The 13,648-nt window shown below is 32.9% G+C and overlaps 1 protein-coding gene across 1 annotated transcript in view; it reads right to left on the bottom strand.

Annotated features, from left to right (window-relative positions):
* The window catches only part of LOC146138101 (ectopic P granules protein 5 homolog), a 73,335-nt gene that overhangs the window by 54,780 nt on the left and 4,907 nt on the right, over positions 1-13,648 (bottom strand). Inside the window, exons 2-9 of the mRNA XM_083393953.1 lie at positions 8,702-8,769; positions 8,254-8,373; positions 3,973-4,113; positions 3,717-3,827; positions 3,386-3,623; positions 2,070-2,221; positions 1,081-1,215; positions 687-851 (exon numbers count right to left, since the gene is read on the bottom strand). Of these exons, the coding sequence (XP_083250079.1) occupies positions 687-851; positions 1,081-1,215; positions 2,070-2,221; positions 3,386-3,623; positions 3,717-3,827; positions 3,973-4,113; positions 8,254-8,373; positions 8,702-8,769 (1,130 nt within the window). The remainder of the gene's footprint in view (positions 1-686; positions 852-1,080; positions 1,216-2,069; positions 2,222-3,385; positions 3,624-3,716; positions 3,828-3,972; positions 4,114-8,253; positions 8,374-8,701; positions 8,770-13,648) is intronic.

Here is a 13,648-nt window from a genome sequence, read left to right as displayed (position 1 = left end):
GGAATTTTCATACTTTAAGTAAGGGAATCTCTCCAATTTCGCACTTTCTTTAATTTTGCAATAATGTTCTTCAACTTTTGCAACGTTTTGACCTTTTATAAGCTTTTAACCTTTTGTGTGTGTCCACAGCCTAGCGCTGGGTGGATTCTCTACAAAATTCAAGCTCTGCCAAAATATCTAGTTAATGCCATGTTTTTTTGTGTGTGCAAATTTATAACATCTTTGCCATGCGACCATCATATCATGAGGGACAACTATCCAAATCCCTAAACAAGATAAACACAACAGATGCTTTTTTTGATCCGTGTGGACTTTTAACTGCTTTTGGTGAAGCAATTTATTTGTGCAGTCATTAGTGCTAATCTCATTTTGTTCGTAAGCATCAAGTTTCCATAGAAACCTCTTGCCATCTTGTGACTGGTTTTCTTTGTGCAAATTGCAAACCAGTTTATTTGAGACAGCCTGCTGCTTAGCAGTATATAAATTAGATGTCACAAACTGGAATCGGATCGACACTGCTACCACGCTGGTATCGGGTGAGTAATGACATCCCTACAGGTGGCCCTTAGAAAGGGACTGCTAATGCGACAGTCAATAGCTATAAGGGTGTGCACACCTGACATACAATAACATTAATGGATATGAAAGTTACAGCCAATAAATGTTAAAAAAATAACATAAATTACCAATGTCCAATCAGAGTTTAAATTTTCTTTTTCAGATGGTGTTCTTTTAAAATTTGACAAAAAATCAGCTCTTCCTTTAACTGGAATGAGCATAAGGTAAAGCAAGTAAATAGAATGATCAATCGCTGTTTTGTCTTTGAAGCCTAATAATATTGGTCCAGAAATCTGCAGTCAAAATAAATTCATTAAATAATTCTTTAAGAGGTACCTCTAAAACCAAAAATTATATATAGTTACATAGCATAAGTGTACTCAAAGAATATATTTTAATTTGAACTATTTTGATTTTGATTTTAGACATTTTACCTCACAACTTTTCTATTTTTTGTACTATGTCATTAAAATGCTATTTGTTTTTAAGTTATGCAAATAAAGTATGTTGTTGGGTTCTTACTTGGACAAGACCATTCAACCATAAGTAAAACTTTGGTGGACATCGAATAATATGATTTAGAACGAAAAGTTCTTCACGAAAATGTCTTCCAGATTCTTCACCATCTTCGCCTGATTGAAGCATTGTGACAAGTATCTAGTAGAATTTCAAAGTAATGAAGTAACCAGGAGTTTCCAAAGCAAGTCTAGTTTTGCTGTCAAATTGTGTTTGGTAAAAGCAGAATAGTCTAACAAATCTAGCAATTCAGGTTAGACACTAGTAAAATATCTTGATATATATTTTACTGACAAAGGCATTGTCAGTATATCTAAATAAACAACAGCACAAAACGGCTTGAAAACTGCGAAGAAAAAAATGGAGTAAAGGCATAAGAAAATGGTAAAACATGCCTTGGTGTCACTGAAACCATTGTGTTGAAATGCATTCCATAAAGAACAGTGAAAAGACCAACGGGTGTAAATATTTATTTTTAGTTTGCGCAATGTATAAATCTTTGTTTAATTGACAAATCAGCATTGCATCATCACTATGCCATATTCCACTTTGTAATATATAATTAATAGTAGGCAATAATTTTTAAAATGTTATGTTGGTCAGTTTGTTGCCAAGTGGCCTTTCCACATGTTAGACATTTCTGAAGATAGATGGAAAAAAAGTAAGAATTTATATACAAAAAATGGTCCTGCCTCAAATTAAGTAGCGTTTCAGGTTCTTATTGTTTTCTTAAACTTCTACTCCAATTTCTGTTCGCTTTTCGCAGTTTTTGAGCCATTTTGCGTTGCCGCATCTATCAACGGGTGCTTGTTGTTTTTGGACAGGGATTCTGCATGTTGAATGTTACTAGAACTTGACTTTTTTATGTTTTAATTACTTTATTTTACTACATTTTATGTACCTTTCATCATCTCTGCCTAATAGTTACTGTTGTGATGTATAATCAGATACTGATAATGCCTTTGCCAGCGAAATATATATCCATATATCCTTACCAGGGATAACCATCTCTGCACATCATTCGATACTTGATTCCCAATTGGTAACAAAAGACGTAGATAAGAAAACAAAAGGTTACAAACTTGTTTTAAATCGCCAAGAGCCTCATCCACAAGTTGCAAGAAAATTGATAGTTTTGAAGGAGAACCTAGATATTTAGGTTATCCATTTAAAATGTAAAAGGCTTTAAGTTAGTTTATTCGTCATCTGTAAGTTATCAATATTTTTTTAAAGGCAAAGGTTGCCACAGTGACATAGTTGGGTAAAAACTTTTTCAGTAAAGGAGAACTTACTCATATTAAAACCAGAAATTAAGTGCAAATAAACTAATACCATCAATTTTCTCATAAATACTATCCAATTAAGTAATGTACAGCCCAAGTTGGTTATCCAACACCTAACAAATTTCTGATGCAATATAATTACCTTTACAATAAGGTGTTGAAATATACTGCGCAGTCTTTAGTTAAACACTACTGGCAGCAAATAAAGTTACAATTATTACAATGGTCTATAAAGCGCTAAAATAAACCATGTAGTCAAGTGTTCTAAACAATTTTAAGCCATGGCCCCTAGATGTCTCATGCCCCTTATGTTGTAATAAATAAATCATATTTCAAAATACCTGAAACTGAAATTGAAATAGAGCTTAAACACATTCCAGGATATAGCAACTGAGTGTTTGTACAAGGTGACATTTTAAAGACATGTTTTATGCTACAGGTTATCCTTTTTAAATAGCTATGATTGTTAAAAAGTATGGTGTTCACTAGGTGGCTGTGATTTAGGGCAATTTAAAATTTGATACAGAATGATGAAAAAAAAAACGTGTTTAAATGTCACATTATTTTTCTGTTTAAAAAAAACTATGCCTAATGGATTACAAAAACAAAGACTACCTCGACTACCAAGTATAAAATTTATTCCTCCCTCCTACAATATAAAATTGACCCAATACGGAAAATGCATGTTGTGAACCACTCAATGTAGACTATTTAACAAACTAGACCAGGGGTCGGTAACCTTTTCAGCTAAGGAAGCCATAAAAGCTAAATATTCTTGGTTGTATTCCCATGAGAGCCATATAATACTTTTTACATCTAGTTGTAGGTTGGAAAAATAGCAATTTGAATATTTGGGGATTTTATGATTCCATTTCAGGGAAAGAATGTTTGCTATGGGACAAAAGAAGAACCAGAAAGTAGCATATAAAAGTAATTATGCACACTTAGTCCAGACCAGACTTGTGTATGCTTATTCAACATATATATTTTTTAAGAAGATCGGCAATACTTAAAACAGAATTTCAAACCTGCATTCATCATCAGATTATTTCTGTGACATTTGTATTTTTCAGTTTCATCATACACAAATTTCTCACAATGCAGTCTACACAAAGTACACATGTAAGAATTAGTGAGGTTTTCATCACTAGCTAGATTCCTTGTTTCTTGTAACACAGTTGAAAGCTTTATGAAACACTTCTCATCAAATGTAAATTTTTCATACAAGTGTGTAGCTGACACCTTTTTTTGATCTTGACAAAAGGCCTTTAAATATTTTATATGAATTAGAAATATATTTTAATGGTAATTATTCATGAAATATGCTTTCACCATTGATAAAAGCATTAAATTAATAACCTGAGCAGAAACTTTGCCTTCTTTCACCACAAAAATTTGTTTCAACAGATCATTTATTTTATCATTTTGTTTTTCAATATCACTTTTAGAATTCAGAAGTCTGTTGTAAGCCTAAAATGATAAGTATTTATTGAAAAGATTAAAATCACATTGTAAAATTTTGTCCAATAAAACACATGAAATAAAAAAAATAATTTTTGGATAATATTAGATATTATGGTATAATTGGTATGTAAAAAATATATATATTACAAACCTGGTAATAATTTTTCAAAAGGAGTTCAAATCTAGAATGAAATAATGACGAGTCTTTAATGAACTGATCAGTGTATGTTTCGTCATTTGCCAACAACAGATTGTGATAATAGGTTTTAAGAATATCATTGGTAAAAGGTTCCTAAAAAATTAATCATGTTTATTATCACATTTCTGTTGTGATAATAACATGTTAGCAGTCAAACCTGAATTTTTAATTCACTATGATGTATTTTAGTTTTAAACACATTCATAGGAAAGATTTAATATAACCATGAAATGTTTCATGAAATCAGCTTTTCAGACTAAAATGGAAAAAACATTTCAAACTATATAAGTTACCAGGCTCAAATATGAAAAGTTCAGTAATATGTTGATAATGAGTATTTGATATTGGAAAGATATAGTTGCATTATATTATCTTAGGAAACTCAAATAAGTCTCGAGTTTGTTTGTTAAAACAAACAACCTGTCAACATGATAAACATTCTACATTTGAGAAAAAAAATTCTTTAACCCTTTCGAGACTCTCGGGACATATGTGTCCCACGCGCCACCTATATTTACTTAAACTTATAAATACTTCGCACATACTGCATTGTCCCGATTTCAACTTTTTAAGTTCAACTGAGCCTTAAGCTACGACGTGGTTTCGCGCTTCTGTGATTTTCACCATTTTGTATGTCTGCAACTGAATCAGGTTGTTTAGCTTGTAGTTAAATTAATAAATTTTGGTTAATTTTTGAGCAAAACTAGCTTAGGTTGTATGTAAAAAGTTGTGTTTATTTGATTTGTTGCCGAGCTAGAAAATAAAATTTGTTTTTGGGATATATTTGTCCCAACAGACCATTTTGCCGGTACAGATATGTCCCATCAGGCCTAAAGTTTTGTTTTTTTTTGTTTGGAGAAAAGATAAATGTCAGGTTATATTAATATAAAAATTAACTATATCGCATTAGGAGTGCAATGGCTAGACATTACAGTGATTCTGAATTGCTGGCTGCTATGGAATGTGACAGTAACATATCATCGTCAGACGAATCCGAGTTGTTGAGTGATTCAGAACAGATGCTGAATATTCACCAGACGAAACTGAAGAAAGTGAGGATTTCTCCAAATCAGAAAGACCTTCATCCAGTCGCAGACCTAAAAGAAGACCCCTTACACATGAACAAGACATGGAAATTGAAAACGATTCAATGGATGATTAACAAGTAACACAATCCACTATTATTAACGTCGTGTGGTCTAATGTGATAAAAAAACTTTCTGCCACACATAATTCCTTCTGAAACTAGAGAGTCATCCATTCACCCCGACCTTCCTGGGAATTGCACTACAATTGACATATTTTTTAAAGCTGTTTCCGAAGAGTTGGTTTAACCAAATAGCACATTACACCAACGAAAGGCTAAAAATCTTTGCACAGAGTAAAAAGAAAAAAATTCCCCCAACAAATTCCTTTGAAATCATGCAGTTATTTGGCTGCTTCTTTGTCATGAGTTACAACAAACTTCCATCTAAAAATCGTTATTGGTCAGGACATCCTTCGCTGGGAAATTCACTTTTGAAAAGCACATTTTCTAGAGATCGATTTAAATTAATTATGTCCAAGTTCTACATCAATAATCCAGAAAAACCTCAGTCAGCTCAAAAACTATACTATATTGAAGAAATAGTTTCCTGTTTACAATACACATTTCAAAAATATAGACAGGATAGTCCCTTTCAAAGCATTGACGAGTCATAACAAAGTTCAAAGGAAGATGCTCTTCCAAACAATATTTTCCACTGAAGCCAGTGAAAAGAGAAATAAAATTGTGGATGTAATGTGATCCGCAAACTGAATATAGCTATGATATACAGGGAAAAAAACTGAACTATCCAGTGGCACACTTGGCGAAAGAGTGGTCACTAAACTCACATCCACAATATAAGAAAAAGATGTAACCTTGGCATTCGATAGGTTTTTTCATCTGTATTTCTCATGGACACCATACAGTTTTCGGCAGTGAGAACCTGCATGAAATCAAGAAAAAACCTACCTGCATATGCAAATAAACTCAAACGGGATGAATCTGACTTTAAAAGCAATTTAAATGGAACTCTAGCAGCAAGATGGCTAGACACAAAGGAAGTACTGTTGCTAAGTAACTGTCATACGGACACTGTAGTGGTGGATGTGCTGAAAAACCAGAGAGATGGATCTACAAAAATAAGTGTCCCGAAGCAGTTCACTTTTATAGAAAGGTCATGGGAGGTGTTGATCATGCTGACCAAATGGCAGGCATTTATGATCTTGATCGAAAATCCACAAAATGGTGGAAAAAGGTCCTTTATCAATAGTTAATGTTTGCTGCTGTGAACACAATGACTAAAAACGAAATGGTAAAAGACCATTTTTGGATTTCCATGTTGAGTTATCAGGGTCGATGATACAAAAAGGGCAAAGGGATACTGCAGTACGACATCGCCAAGGTTCTGGTCGGCGATCAAAGCGTGTCTGTATGATGGATAATGTTGGAACTCATCTTCCTGAACAGGGAAAAACTAGGCGAAGATGCAAAGGATGTAGGCATATTCGAAAAGAAAAACGCATCAAAACGACGTGTTCCGAATACAATCTTCCATACTGCAAAGATTGTTTCAAACGCTGCCACACATAAACGTATTTTCGGCTGATTAACGTCGTGACTTGGAATTTAGTCTTTGAAAAAATCGCTGAATTTCGGTCTAATGGGACATATGGTATCCCACCACCCTAGGACCTCTATTTTTCATTGTTCAAGGTTTGTTTGAATTTGTGTTAAAACCGTTTGTTTAAATAAAAAATAATATCAAAATTTGGAGATGCAGATATGAAAGAACATATTCCGACTCGAAAGGGTTAAGGGAGTTATACACTTTTTATAGCCTTGTTTAGACTACATTTGGACATTGGCACACCACAAGTTAAACAATGTATGTATTCTGTCTGACTAACAAGCTATGAATACAAATTTATAATGTCAAAATAACTTTTGCACAATAAATATTTGAGTGAGCATGAACAAAAAAAGCTTGACTTTTAAAATATTTTAAGCTGTTCCTCAAAAAATAATAGTTTTGCTGTTATTCCATACTTTGTAATTCAAAGTATGTCATCCTTAATAACAACACATGAAACCAATGCAACTTGTCACTACTTTGTGTAAACCACACCCAAGAAACACAATTTATTGGCTAAAGTCTAAGTCAGGTTTTAAGTTTGCAAATACATTTTTTTAAGCTACTAACCAAATGAGCTCGGTTGCCTTGGTTTTATGAATCTGAAGTAAATTTATAAAAAAGCATACAAAGGCAAAGCTTGCCAAATCTTAACACCCTTTTGATTAAAGCAACAAAGTGCTCAACAGGCTCTGGAAAAGTTAAATGCAATGTATGCTTTTTGGGCTCAAGCAAACTTGTACATGGTTTTGTTGCAGCCATGGTTAGGGTGCTCCAAGCAGGTCTGCGAGAAACCTAATCTGTTTATTTAATGTCCTTTAAATGAGAAATATCAAACTATTTATGGCAACCAAATAGTCTAATTATAGAAACTAACATATCATAATTATTTAATACTGTTGGGTTTATGTTTTTTTTTTAATTTTACCTTTCTAATCCACGCGTTAAATTATCTAAACTAAACTATTTTACAAAGTGCAAACGAACCACCGGTTGGGCACCCCTGTTTTATATGACCAAGTTAAGAAATAAAATCTTATTTCGAAGAATTATTAAAAGAACAAACTATACAAATAAAAGATTCAAACTATACAACTAATAAAAAATGCAAAATGTATAGATATGCAACAAAATAAATCCAAATGATTAAAGGTCTGTTACACTCCAATACCAGTTGATTTGTGCATCTGTGTAGTTTCAGGTTCCATCGATCAATGGAATCTAATATACGTTACTGAATTCCATGTATATGTTACTGAAAGCACCGAAACATTGTTGTTGTCTGCTATTCTAATTGAGCTAAAGAAATTTGACTTACAAGGATAACGACTGAATATATAGACCTTGTACAATTCAAGAAGCTGTAAGTACAACTTAACTAATGTTTGGCCTTAAAAGTAAAAAAAAAAACAGACAATATCTTACTTTTGTCTAAAAAGAAGTGCGGTCTTTAATAAAAGCCTAAGCTTAGGCCTTTGAATGGCATGCTAACCTTGGTGTTTTAAGTTTAACAGCATTTGCCAATCAATTTTACACATAACTCAAGAAGATTTAAAAATCAACTATTTTAACTTACTAAATATGGCGTTACTTCACTTTCTTGTGTTTTTTCAGAAATATTTTGATTAAGGTTAGATGGTTCAGTACTTCCAATTTCCCAGTCTTCATCTTGTAATGGTAGACAGGCTGAAGAAATCTAACAATTTTTAAATTAAAAAAATGATCATATAAAGTAGAGATTTCCAATAATATCAGATCCGAAACCCGTGCCAATTGGTAGTATCAGAGCCAACCCTTGATTAGTGATCCAACACAGCGATTTTACCTTGAAAGGTGAATTTATCAAAAAGCAGGTTAAAATTGAAGTAACCAAACCAATAGGCGCTAAAGGAAATTTTTGCCTAATAATGTAGAAAAAATACCTTTTTTAGTACAGAAAATAATTATTTGGTATCAGATCTGACCATAAAAAATATTGGAATAGTATAAGACAACCCTAATATGAAAAAATAAATAAAACTTACATTTTCAGGAGTAAACTTGGGCGGTTCTGTTTCAAAATATTTAATGTCTTCATTAACCATCAGACTGTCTGCAAAATAAGTATATATATACAATATATTCCAATTAATATAAATTGATGCCAATGATTTAAATATAGATATTTAAAGCAAAGGTTGAGTGATACATTTACTTCTTGTATTTATTACAGAACAGGGGTGTCAGGAATTTTTAACTTAGTGAGTGTTCTAACTTTTGGTCTGATGTTAACCAGTAATGACGTCATAAAAGGACAGTAATAACTACGAATGTCAAAAGTAGAATAGTGTATACTTCTATTTCAACTGAATTTCGCTGTTTATATCAGGTGATTGGACCTGGTATAGCGGAAGGTTAAACTTATTAAAAGATACACAGTGGCAAGTGGAGATAAATGCCTATAGCAGTTAATTCCAAGCTGTTCTAGAATGATAGGTTTGCAAATTCAGAATATTGAATCCTAAAATATTTTCAATTAATTATATTGGCAACAATAGTTTTTTTGTTCGAACGCAAGATAATTTATAGATTTCTGGGTAATTTTTGACCACGAAATCCAAATATAACAATCATTTTGTCAAATTTGCGCTAGGTCTTGAGATATCAATAAATTTAAACTACAATGGAAGACAAAATTTGCCACGTTTAACATCTGCTAAAAAAACAAAAGGCAACTAAAATATTTTCAATTAATTATATTGGCAACAATAATTTTTTTTTCGAATGCAAGATAATTTATAGATTTCTGGGTAATTTTTGACCACGAAATCCAAATATAACAATCATTTTGTCAAATTTGCGCTAGGTCTTGAGATATCAATAAATTTAAACTACAAGGAAGACAAAATTTGCCACGTTTAACATCTGCTAAAAAAACAAAAGGCAACTATCGGTCACATGCATACTTTAAATGTTGCTTAATAAGTATGCATGTGACCGATTATTTGCAACAAAATGCTCAAATACAATTAATTGTAATTGTAGCACCATCTTTCTTCAGTATAAGGTGTTAAAAACACTTGAAAGTTATTGCAGCCTGTATAGGTTGTTGTACTGTACGAGTTTATCTTTACATGAGTTTTGTTTTTCTCAGCTTTCGGCAAACTGTGCACCATCAAACAGTAAACCAGGTGAAGCAAGTGTAATATTAAGTTTATCATTCTAATTGGCAACAGCCCCTTTGCATTGCTCACCACAAATACATACTGCCGCACTCCATTCAGCTATCACACCATGTCAATGTCATATTTTGTAGCATGTTAAAGCAACCAACCTATTTAACCCACATATTTTCAAAATTGTTCATATTTCGTACATGTGTAGAGTTTTCCAACCTGATTACAAAGAACTATATTTTACCAAAATTGTTTGATGGTTTAAAAAGTTAAGCTGTTAAGAAATTTTGGGTATTTTGTGCTTGGTGAACCGTGAAATTCATTAATTTTTAGTCATTCAAATTTAATCTAGCTTAACTTTTTAATGAATTGAAAAATTAAGTTTATTTTAAGGATAATTTGCACTGTGTTATTGTTTCAGACATAAGGTCAGAGGTCAAGTGCAGGTCAACTTTTGTGTATATTGAAAAATTAGTAAAGCGGAACAAATCTTGGACATAAAATATCTCAAAAAAAACGTTAAATTAATTTTTTTGTGAAGATGTCTATGGAAAACTTATTCCAGGTACTTTTATTTTACCCAGTTTCATTGGTCTTTCCAAGGGATACCACTGTCATAGATCTGCATAACATGGCCATCTAAAAAGGGAGCAATATTTTTTCAACACAAGGTCTGAATTACATAACTTTTTTAACTACATAACTGTGACATTAAGCCCGTTTATATGCATGTTTAAACCAGATTTGAATCTATTTTGTTACCGTATTTTACGAACCATAAGGCGCAATCTAAATCCTTTTTTATCCTCATAAATTGATTGTGCGCCTTATAAGCCAGTGCGCCTAATGTATGGATCAAGTACGGCGGTAGTGCCTTATTGCCTACACTCAAAACCAGTATGGCAGAATGCTGGCGACTTGGTGACTATGTCGGCCGAAGAATCAGCTAAAAAAATTGGTGCAAAAAAAAATTAAAGTTTTTGGAAAATTTGTTTTTCCTAGATCCAATTTACAAAATACCTTGCGGTTCTTTCCACATATATTTAATCACATCTATTTTTGAAAAGTGAAAATATGTAACTAAAAACATATACACACTACATTTGGCAGAAATTAATTTTGTTGTGCCATTTTGAAAAACGTTGCATTAGTGTGAAGCACGTTGTTCAGTGAGAAAACGCCAGTGTAACGCATAAAGATTGTTTATTATTATTAAAAAAGTACACAATTTTGATAATAGAGTTGTTATGTGTTTGCAGTTTTACTTCTGATTGGCAAGGGCCAAGTACTTGTATAATGGGTTGAATTCCTGTACATTGAGTTACATTCCCCATTCCTGTTAAATGCACAGGTATAACATTCGCATCGGCATATTAGGGATGCACCAGGCTATGCTTATCCCCCTAAGGCCTAAAGTATATATCTTTGGTTGTTTAAAATACAAAAACGCAAAAAAAATTCGCGCTTCGCGAAAATTTTAGCCCGAATTTGCTCTATCTGTCCCAAAGGAAATATGCATACTATGTTGCAATGTGTCATGTTACACTGTGACTGCGCCAATTTCTATTAAGTTTTATTATATATATCATTATTTCGAGCAATATAAATTGGTCCTAATTATCCTAATTTATCCAAAGAATATTTTTTTCATGCTTTTAATCTGGTTTTGAGCTACATGTTTTCAAACAAGTTTGCCTGAAACAGCTTATCTATGTAACAGTTAAAGAGTAAGAAAAGCAAATATGTGCACCCCAAGACCTCAGGTTGTACCTTCACATGCCCCTTATGTATTTGTTATCAACTTGATATCACAAAAATTTTTGGGCCTTCGGCGCAACGTTTGTTCTTTAACGCAGTAAAACATCACGCCACTTTTGGGGAATTATGACGTAACACGAACAGCTAGTCGTAAACACAAAACAACAAGTTTAGCGCATAAGGAAAGAATATTACATACACTCTTTAGATACTAATTTGTGAGAGGCGCTGGTCTAGAATGCACAAAATCGAACATTATTTGGGTTAGGATGCGGGTTTGGGTAGGTTTAAATAGTAATACTTGGCACACCCTCACCCAAATATTGTACATTGCTTTAATAATTGTCTCAACGCTATTGTAGGATTCTAGGCCAGTGCCAAATACAGTTTCATTACTCATGTTTGGTACATTTTATAATATTCTTTTGTCCACTCTGCCTTGTATATAGCGTTGACCAGCACACATAAGCTTAACTTTCCTGCACTTACATTATGTGTGCTAGGTAAACTGAAGCACTATACAGTCAAAAACGTACTTAATCGGCAAACCTAACTCAAGTAATTCTTTTTTTTTTTTAATTTTAGGTTAATAAAAACGAACAAGCAGCAATAGATTGCTATTGCAAGGAGTAGCCTAAACTGAAAAATCGGTTGTGCGTCAGAGGTTTACTGGAATATTACGTAATAATGCATATCATAAACGGGATTATTGTTTTATTAAATAACTTTATTTTCAAAATATATATTTGATTCCTGAAGTGTCTATGGAAAGCATATTTCAAATACTTTTTAAAACTTGGGTGAATGAAGTGCATTATTTCATGTTTTTTATATTAGATTCATTACAAGTTTATAGATTATGTAGTTTTGTAAATTGTTTATCTAAATTTATTGGAAAAGTACTTCTTCAGTTATTCAGTTAATATTGTGACGTAACAATTCCTAAATCTAAAAACGCGTTTTAACACTTGGTCGCTCAATACCAAAGCATAAGCTCCCAATCTCAACCAAGATAAAACAAATTTCTCATTCAGTCATTTAAAGATAACACAACGACGAAGCCTATGTAAAAATAAACATGCAGGCAATTAATAAATAATACGGGTATACCCAGGCGCGTAGTGGACCGTTTTAAAGGGGCGTGTCCCGAATTTTCAACTTGGGGAATTCCCTTATTTTTCGTCTGATGTCAGTGACGGACATGACATCATAAAATAGTGATTATAATGACGTCATAAAACATTCTAATCAATAACAACTCAACTAACCTCCAGCAAATGCGAACATGTGAGTCGTCGGCATTCCTGCCAGGCGAAAAACTAAACCAAGACCGTAAAATATAGGAGTGATTGATTTTGAAAGAATCATAAACTCTTAGCAGCGCAGTTTCCTAAGTTCCATGTACGGGACTAGCAAAATAACAGACACGCATTTCGCCACCGCATCAACTTCACACTAAACACGAGGCCTTAGAATATGCTTATGGAGAATAATTTTGCATTAACTATCATAACTTAAAAAATTACTTTAAAATACGCACAACAGTCATCATTATACCACCTTTCAAGAATCTGCTTCAGTTAAAAAAATCCGTTGTTAACCAATATCGAATATTAGAGAAGAAAGCGAACAGAGAGGACATTAGCTGGGCCAACATTTTAGCGAGAATAAAGAAAGACGTTTGTCTTAGCGTTATTAATTGTTGAATTCACACTTGATAAAATAACCAGCCAACCTCAACAAATAACAAAAGAGGAAAAATATACTGCGTTTAAGGCCGACCAAAAGAAAGACAAAAATAGAGTTAACACATTCAGATCGCTATTTGAATTTCAGATCGGACTCACCCTTTACAGCACAAACGCTCGGTGGTGAATAGCCTGCTACACCGAGCTTCAAAACTTTGCAGTAACCATATGGACGAAACCAACGAAATTAAACATGTTAAGAAGGCCTTGAGAATAAACGGATACCCCGACTGGTTGTTCAAACCACAAAACAAAACAAACCAATTAACAGCTAAACCAGAACCTAAAGATCTGGTCATTATTCCTTACA

Source organism: Ascidiella aspersa, chromosome 7 (assembly GCF_963924565.1).
Source record: "Ascidiella aspersa chromosome 7, kaAscAspe10.2, whole genome shotgun sequence".
In the NCBI taxonomy this organism is placed as follows: domain Eukaryota; kingdom Metazoa; phylum Chordata; class Ascidiacea; order Phlebobranchia; family Ascidiidae; genus Ascidiella; species Ascidiella aspersa.
The sequence above is the reverse complement of the archived record's forward strand: the minus strand, read 5'-3'. Positions and strand labels throughout refer to the sequence as shown.